Consider the following 22975-nt stretch of genomic DNA (forward strand, 5'->3'; position numbering starts at 1 on the left):
GAGAATGTTCGGAGACCATTCACTTGGACATTTGTGTTCCGACAGCCCCTCCGTGATGTGTACCTGTCGCCCACCAGATGGATTATCTGCAGCTCTTTCTTTGTTCAGTCATTTTAAATGCACTTTCAAAAAACTATTTTTGGGGGACATGTCAGCTTTTGATTTTGACTGTTTATCAGATTGCTTCACTTGTAAATAGAAAGACCAACAGATCAAGACACTAAAACATCATTCAGAAAATGACTTTGAACGTCTTTGTGCGTTGCAACATGATGGTAAAAGGGCTCATAAAAACCATCTAATAATACCTCCTTCTTCAGCATAATCCCACGACCCAGATAGTAACAGCAGGGTCGACACACACCCTGCCCTGCACTGCTGTACAAAGTACTTTGTGAAAGTTGTCTCGCTCATTGCGTCTCATTCCCACGTAATTACATCCTCCTCAAGGTGAACAGGCCTCAGCGAAAAGCTCCAGCTCTTAGAGGCTGTTGTGAGACCCAACGAGTTCCCAGTATAAATTAATCCAATTCTTTAAGGGTTTAAAGCTGCTTTAAAGCAAAGTTATTATCAGAAAAACTGAAGGTAAGTCAATGAAATGTGGAAAAATTAAATGTCTACAAGGATGAAGCTAAAAAAATAAAGCAACTTTAAGTCATTTTGTGATTATTGTTTTTTTTTTATTATTTGCTTTTAGCCCACTTGTGGCAATTGAACATTATGGATTTAAAAAATATTGATCCTGACGCTAACAGATGAGCTATTTATTGTTACAATAGGCGTCTGTGCACAATGATGAGCTATGACTTAAACCTGCAGTGAATGGTTTCCATAGTCTCCTCTGTGCTCTGAAAATTCAGTGTTTTCTTTTTAAGTGACCGACTCCATCCCACTCAGCTTGATGCCAGATTTCTCGATAATAGTTTTTCCTTTAAGGAGTTTGTGTTTGTCAGCAGAGTTGTTGTTTTTTTTACTTCATTGGCTTGAATTTTTTTTCTTCACCGTGAAAACAATTTCAAGAAAAACCTTCAAAAGACGTGTCTTTCTTTTTCAAGTTTCTACTTAGAAGTCGTGGTCATGGCAGCCGACAGCAAGGTGCTGTTAGTCTGCATGTTCATTATGTTTTATGGATCTGCTAAATTTCTCGAGGGATTACCAAGCAATTAGCAAATCAGTCAGTTATTACTACTAACTAAGCACTTTATTAAGAACATCTGAATGAGGAAAACATCTCAGTGGTATGGTAGGTTTGGGTCTGAAAATGCTGAAAATCTAAGATAATTTCATTTGAATGCAGTGAAAAAACTGTGAAAAGCATCCCAGAATGCACTTCCTCAAAACTTGAGGTGGACCGTCTACAACAGCAAAACACCACCTCGGATTCACTACCTCTTTCGCCATTGTTTTTCTACAAAGTGATAAACAGTGCAAAACTTTATCTAGAGTGGAAACACCTAATCTCAAAAGTTGTCAACTTCTGTTTGAAAATTGTGTTGCTTGCTTGACAGACCTAACAATAATAATAATACAATGCGATATGTTTGCATTAACAAAAAACACCAGTAAAGTAAACCATTCAAACTTATACATTAGCCACACGTAAACTGTCAACAAAGATAATTCTGTTTCATTTTATGCAAAACATTGAAGTTGACATCTTTATTGGTATCTTCTGCATGTATGGCTCCTCTTTTTTATCCTGAGATATATATATATATATATATATAGGCTTACACCTTTGGTGTGTTAGAAACGTTATCATTTACAGCCCCTTGTGAATTTCCAGGAGGTTATCCGGAGTTTAGTGCATGTCTGAAAGCAGCTCTGGCTTCTGATGCTGATAATTAGCTGCACTTGTACAAATTGCAGGTGTAGCTAATAGCATACTTATACCAACAATCATATGGTGTTCCTAATAAAGTGCTGGGTCACTGTACATGGAGCAGTTTCATAAAAATATGGCCTCATTGCTCCCTTTTCTGAGCCCAGCACTGCAACTAGCTGCCACTAAAACAACAACAACCTGCCACAGTCAGTAATACTCCAGTATAACTGCACATTTGTCATGTTTGGCCATAAAAAGGTTACGTGCTGATGTGGAACTTTGTTGATGAACCAGATTAATCCCTCTTGTTAAAGATGCTTAATGACAGGTTTGTTGACCAGTGCCAATGAGTCGTACCCATTTTCGATGGCGGTGCTGGTGCTAGTGATGGTTCAAAGTTGGGTCAGCTTGATAACCCTTTAAGAACCACTTATAGAGCCATTCAGCCACACCATTATGTCACTGTATACGTCTCGGGTTTTATAGCAGCACTTGCAACAACTTCAAGCACAACATCAACGATGGCGGATCACAGAGTCCCTTTTGAAGTTTTGCTCCTGGCTTTGCAACTGCATCCAAATAAGACTTTGAAAATGGTGGTCACAATGTTTTTGGTTTGGTCTAGTGATTGCTGGCCAAATGCTGACATTTCTGGCTAAGAAAACAAATCTTCTCCAGAGTGGAGGACGGCCAAGTCACCGAAACCCCATTGTTTTCAAGCCTAAAAAAATATGACAAGGTGGTATTATTGTTGTTCTGAATGTATCATTGAGTTAATCACCTTTTATTAAAATGATTGAATCTCTGCAGATATAACATCGCTTACTCATCTGTACAGTTACCAGCCATCATACACAATATCAAATAATGATCAGAGTTGTTTTAATCTCTGGGTGCCAAAGGAAATCCATCACATTGAAAAAGACTGTAATGATCCTTTAATTACTACTCGTGATTGTGATCAGCTATATTCAATTATTCTCGGCCCACTTCATCATGTTTTTTTCTACACACCAAACATCCATTATTAAAATATCTTGTTATTAAAGCTGCATCGTTTGTGAAAAAGATGACAGGTAGGAGCCAAATGTCTCTGTGAAAGATTGTTATAATAGCTTTCGATAAGAGTTTTTAATACATAAGCAAAATGTGATAGAAAACAAGTGGACTATATATAGCCAGTCCCTTTAATCTAGACAGGAAATCTGGACAATATCCTGCTGCATGACTGGTAGCAAGAACTGTAAGTAATGCATCATGACAAGTCCAGTATGTTAGATTAGGACGCTGTGAGGACACAATGTTATGATTTTTTCTTTCTGTATTCTGCGGCATCTACAAACCAGTACACAGCTGCCTGCTTTCTACACAGCTTACAATAACTGTCTCTGATGTGTTCCTGCTCCCGTTATATCAATTTCTTCTGGTTCACCTCTTACAGTGCGAGCTATGAGATAAAGCTTGCTTACCTGGTTTTCAGTGGCTGGGTCACTGATTAGTGATAGGTATTGTTTGGGTTTTTTCCGATACCTGTGCCAGGACCGAAACTTTTTTCTTTAAAGTAACGATAACTGGCTGTCAACAATAAGAACGGCTAATTTATTGCTAAGGCAAATCGGACATTGGCAGTTTAAAGTACTTAAAACTTAAGTTACATATTTGAAATATATATAAGTGCAAAACTCTTAACAAATTGACAGGGCTGGCCATTTTGTTGTTGTGTCAACTTGGGTTTGAGCTACATCTAGCTAACTGAAGGCTAACTGAAGGTTACATGCTACCAGAGCCATGGAGAGGTGTTGCCACCATTAAATGTGATATTAATTAAGCATATGCTGTGATGTTTATGTAACCTGTAAGCACGACAACTATTTGCGCCAAAGCTGAGACACAGCATTCTGTGTTGTGTTTCAGTTCAGTAGGCAAGGACGTTCTAAAAGAATGTGTCATTGGTGGTAAAAGTGGGTTAAATATGTCTCAAAAATAAAATCTGAATTTACATTTTTCTAAAATAACTTTACTTACCTTCATTTTACCAAGAAGGTGCCATTGATATAGAATATATATTGTGCCCTGAATTCTTGGTCAAGATGGGAATAATTGAATTGCCTAAAAAACGAATTTGTTGCCTTTTGTTAAGTAAAATGTTCTACAATTGTTCTACAATACTATACAATTTAAAATCAATTCAAAAATCCTGAATGCTGCTTAGCTGCACTGCATTTTAATATGGCGGCAACATATGGGCTTTGTCTCAGCACCCCAAACTCTGACGGACTTCCAGAGATCCTGCCAGTAAGTCCTGGCTGTGTAGGATTTTGTTATCCATCCCAATCACCAATACCAGTGAGACGGCTTGCGCTCATACTTTTTGTTTAGGCCAAGGCTCAATATCTAAATTATGATCAATCAGACACTGACTTGTCTCCTCCATGACTAATCTTCCCTTTCGTTTAATGACATGAGTTGGCAGTCAGTCAGGCAGCCAGCAGACCTAAATAAATCCCTCCACACACCTAACCAATTTTCATTAATTTAAATTGTCTGTGCCACTCAGCCTGGCAACCGGGACTAATCTCCTCTTATTTGAATGTGTAATTTGAAGTCACTTCTCAGATATTAACTGTCAATTTCACTGTGACAATTTACGGTTGAACCTTGTTGTGTTTCCCTTGGAAATATTGAAATGTGAAGGGAAATAAGCCTTTCATGTCATTTTGAGATTTTTTAGAGAAGGAGGCTGGGGGGTTGTGGGGGGTGGGGGTGTTTCTCTTTCCTGTCTATTGTCCCTCACTACATTAAAAAACAAACTCCTCCAGCTGCACGGCCATCACTGTTTGGACACTGGTTATGCAAAACAACTTGTAAACAACACTAAGGGCCAATTATCCAGCACTCTGAAGCATAACACTGCAGACAGAAACAGGGGTCTGCTGAGAGCCTGCTGCCTTCACTTTGCTGGCTCCTTTCATAAACACCAGATTTATTAACGTGTTGAATCTCCACATAATGATAGTTTCTCAGGACTATCCGCCACTGGTTTAGCAGAGGGGTCCTCAGGACACCAGAGGAGAAGACAGTGAGGTCAGCACCTGGTGCACATATGCTCTTTCCGGTACATCGCTCTGGACGCCTGCATTTATTAGCACCAAGAGATACCGGCCTCATTCAAAATATGTCCGCAGCTTCTCATGATGTCCTCAAGACACAGTTGCAGTCTGAGGGTGACCAGATACTAGCCTGTTACCTCATCTTGATTAAGTGACCAGCACAACTTCAAGATGTCTCTACGGAAACTAAGGCATCAGAATGGCCTAAAGATTCTGGTGAAATTATAGGAGACTATGGATTTGATCCGTTGCCTTGGAGTCACAGCTTATTATGCCCAGAATAATCACCATCACCACCTCTTGCCACTTGCATGATACAGGACACAAAAACAGCCTGTCTGATCTGTTCAGCCGAGAAATTCGTGGAAGATGGGAAAGATCGGAATCTAGAAGGGAAGAGGTATGCATGGAGTGGGTCTCGAGCTCATTTTTCCTCCTCTTCATCAGTGTGAAGAGGATGTGCAGCTTAGCATCTGGGACAACAACAAGGGACTGTGGTGGGACCGAGGCACGGGAAGCATTCCTCTGAAAAAACACCCTTCGCTATGTGGCCCCAGACCAAAACTCCTACCCAGGGGCGAAAAACTCCCCATGCCACTGCATTCATGGTGGATCTGAAGCACCCACAGGCCTGAAAGAAAAAAGACGCTCTCTGTCTCTGAAACCCCATCTGGCATTCAGGACGTTAGTCCTCCAGAGATTTTTCTGGACGAGATAAGAGCTGCAGAACCACTCCCTTCTTACAACCCAAGCCGTGTTCATGACCTTTCCACTTCACAGTGTCTTCGAATGGGTAAGGGCGTTCCTCAAAGGGAAAAGTGTTCTGCTGTGATGATAAAGATAAGATGTAGCTAAACATCTGTTTTTTCCGCATGTTGCATCAAAACCAGAAAACACTTAGAATGTCCCACACTGCATCTAATGATGATGATCCTTTGGCCTGACCTTTGTTTTCTGCTAGTGTTGCAAGCTCCATTATATACACAGCTGTGTGCTGCAGTATCTGTCCAAACAGCTGTGAGGCTAACCTTGCAGCACTACCAAATAGAATGAAAGCCCTTGTCATTACGAACAGCTCCTCACAACGATGTGTTACCTGACAAACAGACACAACATTTTCTCCGTCTATTGTTAACACCCATTTCTGCATCACTCTCGTTTTCTTGACAGGAGTGGATCAAACATGTAAAAGGTTTTTCTCACAACAGTTTCAGTGTGTGTCGTTTGAAAGTGCATGGTACACACATAATGTGCACATATTCAAATAACAATAACATATGACATCAAATAACCTGCCTCTGTCTCATTCTGCTGCTATCACTTTTAATGTAGGTGTTTCATTCACGATGACATAAAACGGAAAAAAGGTTTAATGGTGTACCACCATGGAAGGAAAATTGATGATCATCATACCATGTGCATTTGCTTATGACAGGTATTGACACACACACACACACACACACACACACACACACACACACACACACACACACACACACACACACACACACACACACACACACACACACACACACACACACACACACACACACACACACACACAGCTATCTTAGTGAGGACACTCATTGGCATGATGCATTCCCTAGCCCCCCACCCTAACTCTAACCATCCAAACTAAATGTCAAACTGGTCCTCACAAAGATAGCTGTACAAGAGCACACACACACACACACAAACAGCAGCTATTCGCATTAGGACTTTACTTTGTCTTACATTCAGTGTGGACAACCAAACCCAAACCTTATCCCTGACCTTTACCATGACCAATTCATGCCTAACCTTAACTTTAACCTAACCACAATTCACATTGGACCACTAACTTTAACCAGGATCTCTGAAAACCCCCAAATATCTGAATTATTTCCCACACCGTAGATCATGGCTAAATCCCCTTCATCTCTTCAGTCGGTAAGCTCTGAATTACCATGATCTGACCCCATTAAGAAACAAGCTCACTTTTCCCTAGAGTGGTTTTATAAGTTATATATACTTAATAATTCATTTTAAGTATTACTATTAATTAGTTGAAACCCCACTTGATATATTCTTGTAACTTTCAGGTATGAGAACTTTCTAATTTGAGGTGAATTATATTTCTCTACGAGCTCGCTCGATGAATTCATCCTGGTGCATTAACACTGTACTTTATCTCAGTCATGACAGCTGTGTTTGTGGAGGATTTCATTGGCAGCCAGTGTGAATGGGTGTCTCAAGTGGGACAGCGCGAGAGAAAGAATACTACTCAGCACTGGTTGATGCCATCAGCGTAGTGCTCAGTGACGTTCTCTCACCCATGGAGACATTGTGAGGTGAAAAGCAATTTCTACATATACACCAACTTCAACATGGCAGTGGACATGACTAATGTCCTGAAGCCGTAAACCAGCAGGCTGCTTGTGTCAGCGGCTTCAACTACGACAAAAACTTAAACTTAGATTTTTGAGAAACTATATCATTCCTAAGAGATTTTAGGACACAACAAAGTCTACAAACAATCTGCTCTGTCAAACCCTTCAAAACTCAAAACCGTTCAACTGTTAAAGCAAATGTCAATAAAACCAAGATGGAACACACAGTTTGTGTGAGTACAACAGTGTGCAATGTGCCAGATGTTTTTGTAACAATCCTCCATCAAAAAAAGAGTGTATACAGAACTAGTTGCTAAACATAACAGCAGTTCAGTGTTTTCACACATTAGCAGACAGTGCTTTTCTATTGCAACAGGACAGGTCAATAAGCAGGGATGTGGGACAGATTTGCTTGGTGGAGAGAAGGACTGAGGTGGATTCTGATACTCCGGGCGCAGTTCACTGATATGGATCTCGATCTTATCACAAGATGACAGCCTTTAAGGGCACCTACAATTCACTGAGGAAACAGTGTCCCACAATTTGAACTTTCTCAAAGTCACAGTCTGAGAAGCATCCCAACTACACAGCGACGCCTGGGGTTGTCAAGTTGATAAAGTTGCTGCACAGTCACTTCTTTCAATCAAGCGCCACACTATGGAAAGACTCAAGGTGAACCAAATGAACTCCATTTGAACGATTATCATCTCTGTGAGCGCAGACAATTCACTCCATCTTAGAGTTGGACTGTGTGTAACAGCCACTGGGCCTTCAGAAAAAGGTCAGACATGAACTGGTCTGTTTCAAATACCTTGTACCACACCTTTATCTGTATATATGAATCTCTGTTAGCCAGCTCACAAATGTGATTGGTAGATGTTTACTACTAGATGCAAATTTGTCACAGCTCAATATGAGTCTAGAGAATGGCAGTAAGCCAACAACTGGCCCCAGTTCATGAAGATCCATAGACATAAACCAAGATTGTTTTCGAACCATCTGGATGAAAAAATATTCTGTCTAATTAATGATAGTCATTATTAAAAAAACGAAAGCCCTCCAGACACCTGGATTGGAAATAGCAACTCGGGAAACAGGTTTAAAAATCAATATTATGTTGCAGTGGAAAGATTGTTTTTCATCCAGATGGTTAGAAACGTCTTTCAGTTTTTTAAAGATAACAGGTTAATTATCATTTAAAGAAACTGAGATGTATCACTGCTACTCAAATGTATACACAATATAGATGGGTGAAATTCAATAGAAGATATATAGTCATTGAGATCCAATAGCTCAGGCTCATGTGACTACATATATAAAGATTATACAGTATATGTGCACAATGAAAAAAAATGAAAGTCACAAAAATTGGTATGCTGAATAATCCCTTGGTATATTATGGATGTTAGGTGACAAAGAGCAAAGAACAAGAGAGCAATGAAGCAAAATCCCTAACCGGCAACTTGCTCATCCACAGCTGCACTTCCTGTTTAAGAGGGGTTTGTTATGAGACTCTTCTTCACTTCATCTTGTTGGACATATGGGATACAGTGGCTAGGGTATTACTTTAGTACTCTTGGTTGTCTTTCATCCCCTCCCCTTGGACTCTTCTCACAGACCCAGCTGCTAACACACACACACACACACCCCCTAACCCACTATCTTAGTGAGGACACTCATTGGCATAATGGGTCAGGGTTAACCCTAACCCTTACCATCCACATTAAATGCCTAACCCTAACCCTAAACCTAACCTAATTCTAACCCTAACCCTAAAATGAGGTCTTAACCCCCAAACAGTCCATTAAAGGGGGGTCACAAAGTGAGGACCGGCCAAAATGTCCTCACTTCCCCAAAATGTGGGTTGTAGGCTCAAACTGGTCCTCACAAAGATAGCTGTACAAGAACACGAACACGAACACGAACACACACACACACACACACACACACACACACACACACACACACACACACACACACACACACACACACACACACACACACACACACACACACACACACACACACACACACACACACTGATTGTCCTGCCAGATGGTCGAGGTCGGATGACGTGGTCTCTTGAACTCATGGCCACTCGGAGGCACAATCTGAGACATGGCACATAAACACGTAGAAGCAGGATGCACATATAGATGTTTTCTGTCCACATTAAATCCATCAGGAAAAAACTGCAGACACGAGGGAAAGAACATGCCAGTATAAACTGGGTCGAATCCGTCGGCTGATAAGAAAACCTGTGCATGCACTACATGATGTAGCTTTTGCATGTTTGAGTGATCGTGAGATTCATTCATCAATCTGACAGAGAGAGAGAGAGAGAGAAACCCTGAGAGAAATTGTGAAGAGATCAGAGAAGAGAAAGTGAGGTGAGAGGGGACAGAGAGGGAGAATGTGAACAATGGTGTCAAACCAAAGAACACTGGTCCAGTGATGAATGCTGCCCTCTAACAATCAGAGCTTTTGAGGGGAGAGGAGAGGAGTTGCTCCCTGTTGGCAGTGCCAGGGCCTGTACCAGCGAGAGTCAGCCTCCGCCACAGAGACAAATGACTGAGCCACTGCACTTTTACAACTAAGAAATGTACAGCAGAGGAACAAACTCATACATTATCTCAATACTGTGTTGTAGGCATAGTCAGCAGTACATACACATACAGTGAGATGTGGACCTGCAAAACCCACAAGCAAATACCACAATTTTAGTGTCGATGCTAGGATGTAACGATACACAAAAATTCTGTAATGGTTCAGTATGTTTTCTGTACAGCCAAAACAATATTCCTTTCATAGAAGTAAATCCAAAACTTTATTTAAGTTTTGTAAATGTACTTTACGGAGTACGTACGGAGCTCAATGACTTATATTTTGAAATGATATTTTGGTTTGGGTCGTGTTTGGTCATGTTGGCAGGGATTTCCACTAACACGTGCACAAAACATTGGGCTCATGTTGGATTCGGACATAAAATACGAAGTGCATCTCGGGGCTCAGTCGAGCTGGAGTTTCTCAAACTGCAAAAAATGATGTGGCCCGAGTCACACTCTATTTGTTATCGCTTTGGCGGATCTAAACGAAGGGGCTGCTTAATTTAGTTTAAAACTGAGTTCCACATGTGCAGTGGCTGCATTCGTTCGGTACGTGCCAAACCAATAGGCACGTACCGAAAATACTCGGTACAAGTACGTCTTCCATTACGTAGGCGTAAACCTATGAGGGTCTAGTATAAGTCAAACAGAGGGTGACAAGAGGAAGAGAGAATACACAGTAAGCAATATTTACTCGTATGATTATCTGGCTCCACAGTGACATTTTAACTAATAGGCACCACTTAAATTATAAAATTGGCAATGAAATCCAACTCAGTGCTGACTATGTAATACATCTGTTGTTTTAAACTCATTGATCAAAGATCTTTTTAGCAATTGATTAAATTAATGTATTTACTTGTTGTGATGAACCCATAGAGAAGTATCACCGAACCTAATTTGTTTGCTTGCTTCATCTCTACCATGTGACATTGCCTGTAAGTTGATTGTTGTGTTTTTACTATATGCAACTTTACTGCTATGGTTCACTGACACTGCTCTTATCAGAGTGGTTTTCAGCAGCAGCAGGCAGATGTATTCTCTCCTCACTACGAGGGATAACTGTTACTGTCGATAATAGATTCAAATAAGAGAGGAGATGTGTGGGAGCTGTTCCAATGACAGAATAAGACTTAATGGATGAATATCAAGGGAGTGAACAAAAAAAATCTGCACCATAATAAACAGGGTTCAGCTGCTGGAGTAATGATGATGCTCACTGGAATATAGTTTCGAAATGAAAAGAAAACTTCAAATCCCTTCATTATTTTGGAGCCAAAGGTTGAATATAAATCTTAAGTGACAGTCTGTTATGTTTACATGACTTGGTGTAAATTATGTACTTATCTGCATTTACAAGTCTTTGATCAAAAATATCAAAGACTTGTAAAGTCAAAGCTGTCTGAAGAAAAGTTATAGACTGGTTTGGATTGGAAGCACAAGGCACATATAATTGTGTTGTTTGCATAAAAATGTTTACTTGATCAGAAGGATAGAGATGGTAGAGACTATATCAGAGATACACCTGATACGCTCCTGTCTGTTTAAGGCCACCCTCCTGATAAGGCCTAGTCTGCTCTGATTGGCCAACTGCGTGTACGAAATGTGAACCTCCACTCTCGCTTTACTTCACTACACATGCATTATGCAAATTTGGGTCATTGTGGTGTCATGTGACATCACCATATCCTGGAAGTACTGGCTGGATTATTGGCACAGCATTCGAGGACTTTGGGCTTTTTTACTTTGCAAAACTTTTTTACGTGTACAAAAAACATATAACACACTAAAAGGAAAGGAAATTAAAAAAAAAAAACAGGAGAGCACAGAGCTTGACTACAGCTTTATATCAAAGTTTTAAAACTTAATTTTCATTCTCATGCTTTATGCAATCTTTTTTTTAATTCATGTGATGCATTAGGCAAAGCACTTTAATTTGCCTTTTTGTATAAAATGGGTTCACAGATACACTGGCCTTGCCTGAACAGCTGCCTCTTGAGAAAAATCTACAGCCTGATAAACATTAATTAGTGTTTGAGCGAGCTCCAAAGCCAGTTCCATGAGATTAAGGATTTTGTTTCTATGAAGGTCATAATGAAAGACTTGACGAGATACTAAGCTGTGCAACTTTAAAGACAACTAGTGGATCTGTATGAGGATGTTTGTTGAGAGGTTTGGGATGTGAGTGTGATGGAGTGAGCTGTTTGTGATAAAGCAAAAAGAAAATCCATAACACTTGTTCTTTTATCCAAAAGAAAAACAATATTACTTTCTGTGTTTAGGGCAAACAGTACAGCCAGCAGATTAAAGAAGAAAAAAAAAAAAAGAACAATCACAGACACAGAGGCAGAAGGAGCGTTGCAGAGCAGATGAAGGGCTTGTGAGTGAATGAAAACCCAGCTGTGTACATCACAAACAGCGCTGCGTTAACACCGTCATGCAGCTGTCAATCCTCAGACACCAAAGCAAACAAGACTTCATGGGGGAAAAAATATAATCACCAGAGCATGTTCTAATCATCTTTTCATTATGGGATGCTTTGTGTTTCCAGAAGCTTCTCTACAAAGCTTGCAATGAGCCCATGAGCAATTGGTGAGTTTTAGTTGGCCCCCTCTGCTCCGCCTCAGCCAGCGGTAAAGAGGAGCACTTCGTACACAGGAACCCTGCCAGGCTTGGACGGAATCACTGCAATCTGAGAGGTCTCTGATCCCAAATATAATTAGTGAGGGAAGCACGTAGGGTATGAAATGAGTGATAACTGGCTCGCAATTTCCCGAATATAAGCTCAAGAGTGACTTTGAGAGGGGGGACGACTCCGAAATGAAGTCAGATCACCAGGGGACAGTCTCTTATCGTGTTACGTGCATTACTTTATCAGCTGCTTGCTTTTCTAGTTTTTCCAGCTAATGCTGTTTTTTATTTAAGCCTCTTTTAATTTAAGACAGTTTAGTTTACTTTGTCGTTCGCACTGTCAGGCGATTTTTTTTTTTTACACATTTACAATAAGTTATATGTGGCTATTTTATAAAAGTCAATTTCTAAAACTATTCTCCTTCATTCCGCAACAATGGCCTTTCAATGTATTTGCATTCTGTGGCTGTCTCTATCTGTACGTACAATACTTTACTGTTACGCCTTTGCCATGGGAGATTCACATTGAGTTAGACAGGAAACAAGATGTGCATGAGTGTACTGGATGAGGAAGAGAGAGGCTGATGCAGGGGTGGATTTCACGTACTGCAGAAGAAAACGCTCAGTCCACTCTCTGGGACCCTCCACGCACTAACCTCCTCCCGTCTGGACCACTGCACCGGAGGCCTGTCCAGATCCTCAGACAGCATGTCCAGAACTCAGCTGCCATGTGTTCTCACCTGAACGAAGCCCTAGCAGCACATTATCCCCTAACTCCTTCTTCACTGGCTCCCGGGCAAGTCCCGTATCTCATGCAAAGTCCTCCCCCTTACCTATCGATCCCTTTATGCCCTGACCCCCCAACACCGGTCTGACCTCCTCCACCCCCACTCCACTCAGAAAATACACCTGCTCACAAATGCTTTTGACCACTTGTTTCTTCCTCCCTGGCGAGCATTATTCTACTATTACTTTTCTGTCCTTAATTTGTTTTTATTTCTCTTCTCATTTCCTAACTGTGTTAAGTTACAGGCACTATATAAATGATGAATCAACCTGAACTAAAACCTTAAGGGTGTCTTTAGTGTTACTGACCAAAGTGCATTGTGTGTATCTTTAAACAGTTCTCTTTACATAACAAACAGTAGAGTCATGTAAGTAAATCATGTAAGTAATTTAAATTGAGAATTGTATATCATGGTTAATAAGCTTCTTACAGGTTTTAACAGACTCACATCACCCAGATACTTGCTTCTCTCCACTGGCTCCCTCTCTGTTTTCGAATTGATTTAAAGATTTTACTAATCACTTTCAAAGCATGCTGGGGACTGGCCCCAAACTACATCATAAACATGTTGACCCCTCATCTGCCTAACCGGAGCCTTGGATTCTCAGGTGGAACCCTGCTGGCTGTTCCAAAATCGAGGCTGAAAACTAAAGGTGACCGTGCTTTTGCCATCAGGGTCTCTCAGCTTTGGAACAACCCGGAGATAAGGCCCCCCAGAGTCAGGGACTTCTTTTAAATCTCTTCTCATTTTTATAGACTGACTTTCATGTGAGGTCGTCTTTTTATCGCTCTGTTGTCACCATTTACTTCTTCTATAATCTCTTTATTGTTATTGTCCTTTCACTGTTTTTCTGTGATCAAGTTTCATGTCACACAGTCTTATATTCATTTATTTAATTGAACACTGCTTTGTTGTCACATTGCATGAATAGAGGTCAAAAACTGCAGAGGAAGCCTTTAATGATTAAATCTATGCCAAGATCAATGTTTGTGAATATGAATTATGTCTAATCATTAATTTTTTCATTATTATTATTATTATTATTATTATTAGCCCACTTTATTAAGTACAAACACTGTTTTCACCTCGCGGAACTACAAAACAATGACTGGGTTTATATGGAATTTAAAGTGAAGTAAAACCTAATTTATGTTAAAAAAGGTCAGGATTTTCAGTTCATACAGAGTTTAATCACAGCAGCGTGGGTATACAGCACACACACGGCTTTTCGGTAGATTACTTTAATAACTGCATGGGCTCTTTTCAAGTTATAATAATAAGCTTTGTTTTATTTCGTTTCTTTTTTTCTCCAGAGAGAGAACAAAGGGGAATTATACACACCTCGGGAATTATTTTTGTCAAACATTAGAAAAGAACAGAAATTGTAAAAAACGAGAAACGTTTTTTTAATCAACCATTAAATGAAGTGTTAAATGTCCCAAAAATGTTCGTGCTGTTTTCAAACCTAATCCCTAAGAGAGCATGGGTTCTCTCACTCAGGACCGGTTTGACTCCATGAAGTTTTTCAGGTTTCTAACTCTCCTCTCTCTTTCTAGTGGTGACACAATACTCCATACTGGGAGGAATTAACTTGCTTTAAAAGCCTGTGTATGCTTAAATGAAAGAATGTATGTATAAGGATAATTAAAGATACATTGCTACTGTATTGTCAAAGCTCCTCGAATACACCAACAAATGCTTTTTTGATATAACCGATTCTTTGCAGGAGAACAAATTGACCCACTATGTAAGAGCTTAGGTCACCATATTGATTCATCTCATTAAAGTGTTATTCATGAGAATATGTTTGGTGGAGGAGACTGAAGCATAAAAACAAAGTAATTATTCAAGGAAAAGTCAATCCTTTGGAGCAAATTGCCTCAGAGAAAGAGTCAGAAACGTTTTTGAAAGATGGCTTCTCTCTTCCCTTAATTTAAGAGAACTATATCACTTTTTTTGCCAGTTTTAATAATTTGTATTTCATTAATTCTAATGAAAACTTCACATTCCTGCCAGCCATTTTCTAATGTTTCCTCTGACATCTGATGACTGTGAACTCAATGCTCAAATACTTAACACCGCAAGACTCGGATTCTGGCGTTAACAAGAGGCGGAGGACACGATGGCACAAATCTTTCTGAAAGATTGCAAAAACTTTTTCAAACTTGAATTACTGAGTTAACTTAACTCAACCATCTAATCCAACTGGAATTTGGGTAAAAATAACAAGTGTGCATCACAGAGGAACCAGGAAAAATCCCCCCAAAAATAAATCAATAATGTGATTGTTTATTGTATATTGCGACACTGTAAATGCTTTGCAGGACTGCAATCCATGCTGCTAGGTTTGAAAACAGCACAAACATTTTTCCTGATACTTCTGAAAGAGAAATAATAAATATTTGTGATCCATTTCACTTTATGATTACTTCTGAAGCACGCTGATTGACAAAGGAGTAGTTTTTATAGGGTAGAAAAAAGCTTACTTAACAGGACACCTCTGAAAGGATTGTCTAGCCCATTATCTATATGTTCACAACAAACAAAACCATCTGCAACCCTTGCCCGACAATGTCTTGTCAAGCAAACATTGCTAAGTCCATCCCAATGTTCTCTGGCGCTCCTGAGTTTTTATCCGCAACTGCTGCTGGCTTCTCCTCAGGTCAGCCTGTGGTGATGAAGAAACTGTGACCCAGACAGAGTCAGGACGGAACAGGCAGTCAGACAGAGAGAGTGGGTCTGTTTTGCCGAATGGGGGCCTGTTTCAGGCTGGGCCAGGTAATGGAGCCGTAATGGGCTTTTAACAGCCGCACGGCCGATGGTGGTGTTTGCTATTTAGTGGAAAAGCACTGCAAACAGGAAGTGCTGCATGGAGACATCCCCAGACACTGGACAGGCCGAGATGAGTCATGACGCCCGCTGATGACAACCACACCAAAGCAGGCTCCAATAAAGTGCCGCTAAACTGCCCGTCATAAACCACTCACGCTGTGTCAATTTGGTGGAAATTCCTTGTATTTCCTTTAACCCGCGCTGCGAATGAACCTAATGGCTCTAGATTAGTTCAGCCTTGATGCACAGATGAGAGGAAGGATTTAATGTGGCTAACAGCAATGTTCCCTCAGTCAAAGTTAGAAAGTTAAAAGAATACGTGATTTTTATACACTAGAGAGCAGTGCCGACTGAGCATTGATTAAACATTACACATCAAAGTGGAATCTACAAATGAATACTCAGAAGTTTTAAGCAGCTTTTTTTTACCAATAACTGAGAAACACACACCATGTCAGAGCTTTGATTTCCACTCACCCCTCCAGAAAACGAATTAAGACAAGCTACTCATTATGCACAGCTTCTAAACTCACCTGCCTTCATTTACCAGCTTTTTTGCTGCTTACCTCCCGTTTTAATGAGTTTGCCACTTCTGCATCCTAATTAATTTGGTTTTTTTATCATGAGTTGACAGAAGCATCTGAGGAAATAGTCACGTTTCATCACTGGTGATGTGAAACCAAAAGACAAAGGTCACTGAAGCATTAAACAACCCTGATTAGTAATAAAGTTAGTTTCAGTATGTCAGATAACTTCTTGTCCCTCCTTTGATAATACATTTTCCCCAAAGAGTACAAGCGTGTTGTGTGGGTGGCTGCTTTGAAGTATTGCACGTGTCAATGGTGGATCCGCAATGTTTGCCCCATGCTGACGAGTGTTAAACACAAGGGACAATAATTAGCTGCCGGAGAGGAAGCGTATCGAGTAGCCAACTGATCAACCTGATGAAGCCTTTGCTAGGTTTAGCTTTGCTGTTGATAAGAATAAGTGAGAACAGCAAGTTTGTAATATATATTTCCTTTTGCACAAGGAGACATGATTACTCTGCTGTAGCATAAAATAAGAAAACACACATTCAATACAAGCACACAAACAGAGAGAGAGAGAGAGAGAGAGAGAGAGAGAGAGAGAGAGAGAGAGAGAGAGAGAGAGAGAGAGTTGGCTGATAAATAGGTTGAGCATAATATTAGGTCAATATTGACATTTCTTTGAAAATCAGTTGGTTAGTGCGCATCACCCCCTAATGCAGACTGAATGATTCTGCATTGTTGTATAATCAATCAATACTGCTCTGTGTGTATCAGAAGACCTTAACCAATGGAATAGACACAATCAGTGTGTGTGTGTGTGTGTGTGTGTGTGTGTGTGTGTGTGTGTGTGTGTGTGTGTGTGTGTGTGTGTGTGTGTGTGTGTGTGTGTTGGTAGTTTACATTCAGTAGTGTTGAATAAGCAGGTTGTAATCACTCTCGGGGCCCATCGTCAATTGTCTGAACAAGAATAAAGTTGATAGACGACATCTACGACTGGATTTTTTGTGATACTTTTTGTAGGTGTTTTAGGTCCAGACCACCATCAGTTGGCTAATCTCTAACCTCTATTAACAGCCATCTGAATACGGACGGTTTACCTGCGGGAAACCAATGCCTGCTCGAATGTGATTGGTCAAACCAGAAACTGAGACCAGAAGGCTACAGGTACTGCATATTCACATGCAGAATATGTTTGTAGAGATTAGGTTACTAACGTTCTAATGACCAGGCTTTTTTATTTAAAAGTAAAATTAACTAATTTAGCTAAGATTGAGTAACCAGCATGTTTAACAGTATGTTATCCTGGAGCTCCTGAAATGCAGGTTTACAGTAGTAAGTCCAAACCCATATTATGAGACACTGAAACGCTGAAGTCAAATACTTTTCTGCAGTGTCTGTCTTTTGGTCCTAACTTAAAAACTACTGATCTTGCTGCGAACTACTTATGTAAAATTTACACGATGTAATCAGTCCGAACATTTATAAGGATTAGTATGCGTCACTCCGCAGGTCTCTTTGAGCTGTAGAAAATACAGTTTCTCTTTTTAATCTTCAAAATCCCTCCATTAAAAAATCTCCGTGGTTACTGATACTTGTATGTGGAGAGTCAATTTTTGGAATTCACATTTGTAGTTTAGCCAGGAGACAGAAATTGGGTAAATTAGCTGTAGCTGAGTAAATTTGCTGGTGAGATTGTTGCCAACTCTTTCATATCTTTTAGTTTAATTATTCGAGTTATAGCCTAAAGAAAACTGCAGCTCCTGTAAAAATTGCACTTTGAAGCAAAAATGGCAATTTCAGCCCAAGCATCATTTGATATTCATCCCTTGTAGAGGTAGTGGCAATAAAACATAGGATTTATGCTCGTGAGATTTATAGTCCACCATATATCACAAATATTTGTGTCATCTCTGCAGTTTGAGTGAAGACATTTTATCTAACTGTGAGGTGCCCTGTGAAGAGGACAGCTCTAGAGGATGGGGACAGTGATGCTCTTAACACTTACAATGGCTGCTGACTCTGTATTGGCAGAAACGAGCAAAAATGTTTTAGCATCAGACATTTACATCTCATGCTGTTCACCCACGCACATTCAAAGAGGCTTACACAAACAAACTATTATATCTCCTTTGCTCTTGCAGTGAGTTAACGTGGCCAAATCCTTCCCCTCTCTTGCATTTCACCTCAGCTCACCCTGAAAACAATGGAAACTGACGCAGAGACAAGAAAACTCCATCCCCCTATCTCTTGAATGCTCCGTGTTCCTACGAGACAAACGAGGCCAACATATTGAAGGTTTCATTCTCCCGCAGAGTGAATAACCAACCTTCCTCCTCCCAAACCTCTGTCTCTCCTCATTACTGGGTGTGATTACTTTTTTTTTGGCATGCCACCGAGTTCAAACAAGAAGCCACGAGAAGCCAACACACTAAGTCGGTAGATGATGTTTGGCTCCGGGTGGTTGGCCACAACACAATATTGTATGCAAGGACAAAAAACAAATAATTTCCCTCACTCTGAGAAGCGCCTGAGGCGGCATTTTCACTCAGTTCCAATCATCAAAGTTGACAAGAGCCAACAGAAGCTTCAGAGACACTAATGGTTTCATTCACGAAAGAAAAAAGGACATTAGAGCAGTCAATTTCATAGGAAATGTCTCATAAACTTGTATTTTATCTAAGGTCTTAGTAGAGCTTATATTTCTTAATATTTGACATACAGTATCTTGGTCTATTATGAGCAATTTATATAAAATAATCTGCTGTACAAAATAAAGTGCTTAATTTACAATATCTCAGCAGAAGGTCCATTTAAATCTGAGCTGTTGCTTTATAGAAAAAAAGATAATTCAGCAAATTTGCACGAGCATTGAACATTTTCTTTGTCCTCAGGGATAATCCGCTTCATCCCATTTAGTAAAAAAATATCCAGCGTTGAACTCAATGAGCATAGTGCCAACGTGACAGAAGGCCTTTGTTATGGATCAGACTCTGCCCTCATCTGCTGAGCTGTAGTATTACAAAGGAACTTTTTAACCCCTGCCCTTAAACACCAAACACATCACAATGAACGGGACTGAACTTCCCTGAGAGCAGAACTGTGACAAATGAGATGTGGAGGTGAGTGGAACACTGACTTCGAACATTTTCTCATAATAAGGAATAATTACAGTCTTACACAAACCACTATGTTTCATTCATCATTGGTAAGAGCGAACATTTTACAGGTCAGGCTGTTCACTTCAGTCAAATGATGCACTGCAGGAGTTACTGTGTTCATGAGGATTTATTCCACTAATTTCATGGTGATATATTTGTCATATATGATTTAAGACTAAGGCCTTAAAAAGAGCTAAATTAATGAAAAACTAAACTTTCATTTCACTTTTAATTATGATATCTGAAAAATCGTAAAGCAGTAAATTTTGACCATCATTGAGTGACAATGTTGTGATTGCATATTCATATTTACTGAACATTAATGCTCTTCTGCACCAAACCACATTCACTGATTAGAAATTGAGCACAAAGGCTCTAGAGGCTGCTGCAATTTGATAACGGAGGAATCATCAGTCACATTAGACAGCAGGACAGATTCTATTGATGGTGGTTAGTCTGCTCAGGGTGCTGGGTTTTCCTGATCATGCTTACTACCACCTCAATATGCATGAACATTCAAGACGTGTTCTTACCGAAGACTTCGTCTTGTGATTCAGGTTCTGCTACTGCTGCTACTACTGCTACTGGTGCTGCTGCTTCTGCTGTCGGCGCCGCTTTGGGTTCAGGTGAAGAAGCCTTTAATAGGAGGACAAAAACAGATTTAAGAGGTGAGGCGCTGAGGTACCATGGCAACAGAGCAAAGAACGAGACGGCCACAGAGAGAATGCGCGAGAGAGACAGTTACAGCAATTTAGGCTATTAGACTATTAGGCTTTGTAATTACAGCAGAATTAGACTCAGACTTATTCATTTAATACTCAAAAGAAGCTGCTATGAATTTTGAATCATGTTCTATGAATAGGATTTACTCATTCTGATGCCAGCTCTGAACTGTACGTGTCTTATCAGTGGCTTTCATCAGGATTTGAACAGGATTCTTGTGATTTCCTATTGCTCTTGACATTTAAAGTAGCCTACACTGATTCATCTTCTATAGACACAAATGGAAGAATGGATGGATGTACAAAATTAAAAAAGTTGTAATTAAAGTTTTGATCCAGTCAAACAGGGTGGTTCTAACTGCTACAGTATTCAGCCCTACAACAGCTGGTAAACAGATAAAGCTGACACAGTCTGATGTATTTGCGACACTACTGATATTTTTATTGATGTTTTTCTTCATCCATTTTGCATAATTGTGTATATATTTATTAAGCGTATCCATGTGACATCAATGTAACATGTGATACAGTTTTTTGGTTGCATCTTGATGAAAGTTTGCTTTTGCAAGATTATTCTTCACAATTGTCAGAAAGTATGGCACCGAGTCCGAACAAGGCAAAACCTGATGGAACTAGAATGGCACTCAGTAGCGTGCATAATTGCAACAAGGCCCAATAGTCCCCTGGCATTCATTTAAGCTGCACACACTAATAGAGATTAGTCTCCTTACTGCTAATTGTCTTCGAGTTCCATTAATTATTTCCTGGGAAATCAGTGAAAAAGTAAAAAAAACTAAATGTTGAAGAAAGTGAAAAAAGATTCCTGGATTCACCCCATGATCTGGATTCATGTTCTTCCCTGACCCATACCACCTCCTTCCACCAGGTTTTGTGGTAATCACTACATACAAACCAGCAAAAAAAAGGGGCAGGGGTGAAAACATAACCTCCTTGGGGGAGGTAAAAAGTAGTTGATAGTTGAAAAGTAACAATCTGCCAATAGACTACATGTTATCATATTCATCTTGAGCCCTTGAGGTAAAATGCTACAGTGAGCATGTGCACAGAATGAGCATGTGCATGCGCAGAATAGAAAAAAGGTTACTGAAATTGTAAAGTCAACACAGATGTCACAGTGTCAGGTGGGAGAAGAGCCTGGGGGTGATGCTTCTCTTGATACAAAGTCTGTGATTTAATTAAAACGTTTTGCACGATCACACCCATTTAAGATCCTATCAGTTGATATTGAAAAAACAAAAGTGCCAGGCTCCAATAATCTACAGTGAAACATTTCAAAAGTTTCTTTAGCTGTCACTGCAGACGGCTGCGGGGAAAGAACCTGGCAGTGGGACACAAAACAAACACAACTTAAAGAGACGTCAAGTCAAGTTCATAGATGTTTGTTCAGCAAATTGTTATGTATCATGGCCCTGAGAGCTCAACGCACCGCAACTTAAGAAAACACATGCAAGTAGACAAAACACAGGCAAAGTAGGAAAACATCTTCCTCAATTTGACAACACAACACAGACAACACAACACATTACGCACAACGCAATACATTACAGACAACACAACACATTATGCACAACAAAACACATTAGGCACAACACACACAGCTATTAGAATATATGAAATAAAAACCTGAACCTCTCTGTCCTAGCACTTCAACATTTCCACTCCTGAGTGTGTCTGCCAGTATGAGGGAATCAACACACTTTTTCAAAAACTGTGGGCACTTTGATCAACATGAAATGAGCATACAGGAAAGTGCATGTAACAAAGTCCTGAGCTGGGGGGACGTGGACAAGTGTGGTGAGCAAGCACTTACCATTGTAAATCATACAGACACCAGCAAAGTGCACCATACTTATGAAAATGTGTTTGACCTTAAAATCACGTAAACAAATTATGTTAATACTTTGAAATAAAGAGATGTGTTATCTCTTCATATCAGACCCTAACCCAAATATTCGATTTAGATTTGACTCTTCCTACTATAGAGTGTGATTGTTATCTTAAAAGACTGGCCTTATACCTTTACTTTTTTGGAAGAAGTATGATATTGATATATATATATATATGATTTATTGATATTGAAACACACAGTGGATGGCGGTAATGCACCTTGACATTGGTTGCCACCTGCCAATAAACCAAACGAAGAAGAAGAAGAAGAAGAAGAATTTTACTTTTACTGCTATTCACAAACTTAGTCAAATCTTCTTTAAGTCAAAAGGATGATGAATTGATGAATATATTTTTCTTAATAAGAGATTTCCTGAAACCACTTCTAAGTGGGTTATAACAGTTTTTTGTTTATTTATGTAAGATATTACCTTGATGGTTGTATTAATGTGTGTTGTGCTCTCTTTACTGGTTTGAAGTGGGAAGGTGTCAGCTG

The 22975-nt window shown here is 39.8% G+C and overlaps 1 protein-coding gene across 4 annotated transcripts in view; it reads right to left on the reverse strand.

Annotated features, from left to right (window-relative positions):
- Window positions 1–22975, reverse strand: part of LOC117776316 (myelin basic protein-like) — a 67505-nt gene that overhangs the window by 17787 nt on the left and 26743 nt on the right. For all 4 annotated transcript variants that reach the window (XM_034610149.1, XM_034610151.1, XM_034610148.1 and 1 more), the window contains exon 3: window positions 20383–20485. In XM_034610149.1, coding sequence (XP_034466040.1) covers window positions 20383–20485 — 103 coding nt within the window. The remainder of the gene's footprint in view (window positions 1–20382; window positions 20486–22975) is intronic.

This window comes from Hippoglossus hippoglossus, chromosome 16, assembly GCF_009819705.1.
Source record: "Hippoglossus hippoglossus isolate fHipHip1 chromosome 16, fHipHip1.pri, whole genome shotgun sequence".
Classification (NCBI taxonomy): Eukaryota; Metazoa; Chordata; class Actinopteri; order Pleuronectiformes; family Pleuronectidae; genus Hippoglossus; species Hippoglossus hippoglossus.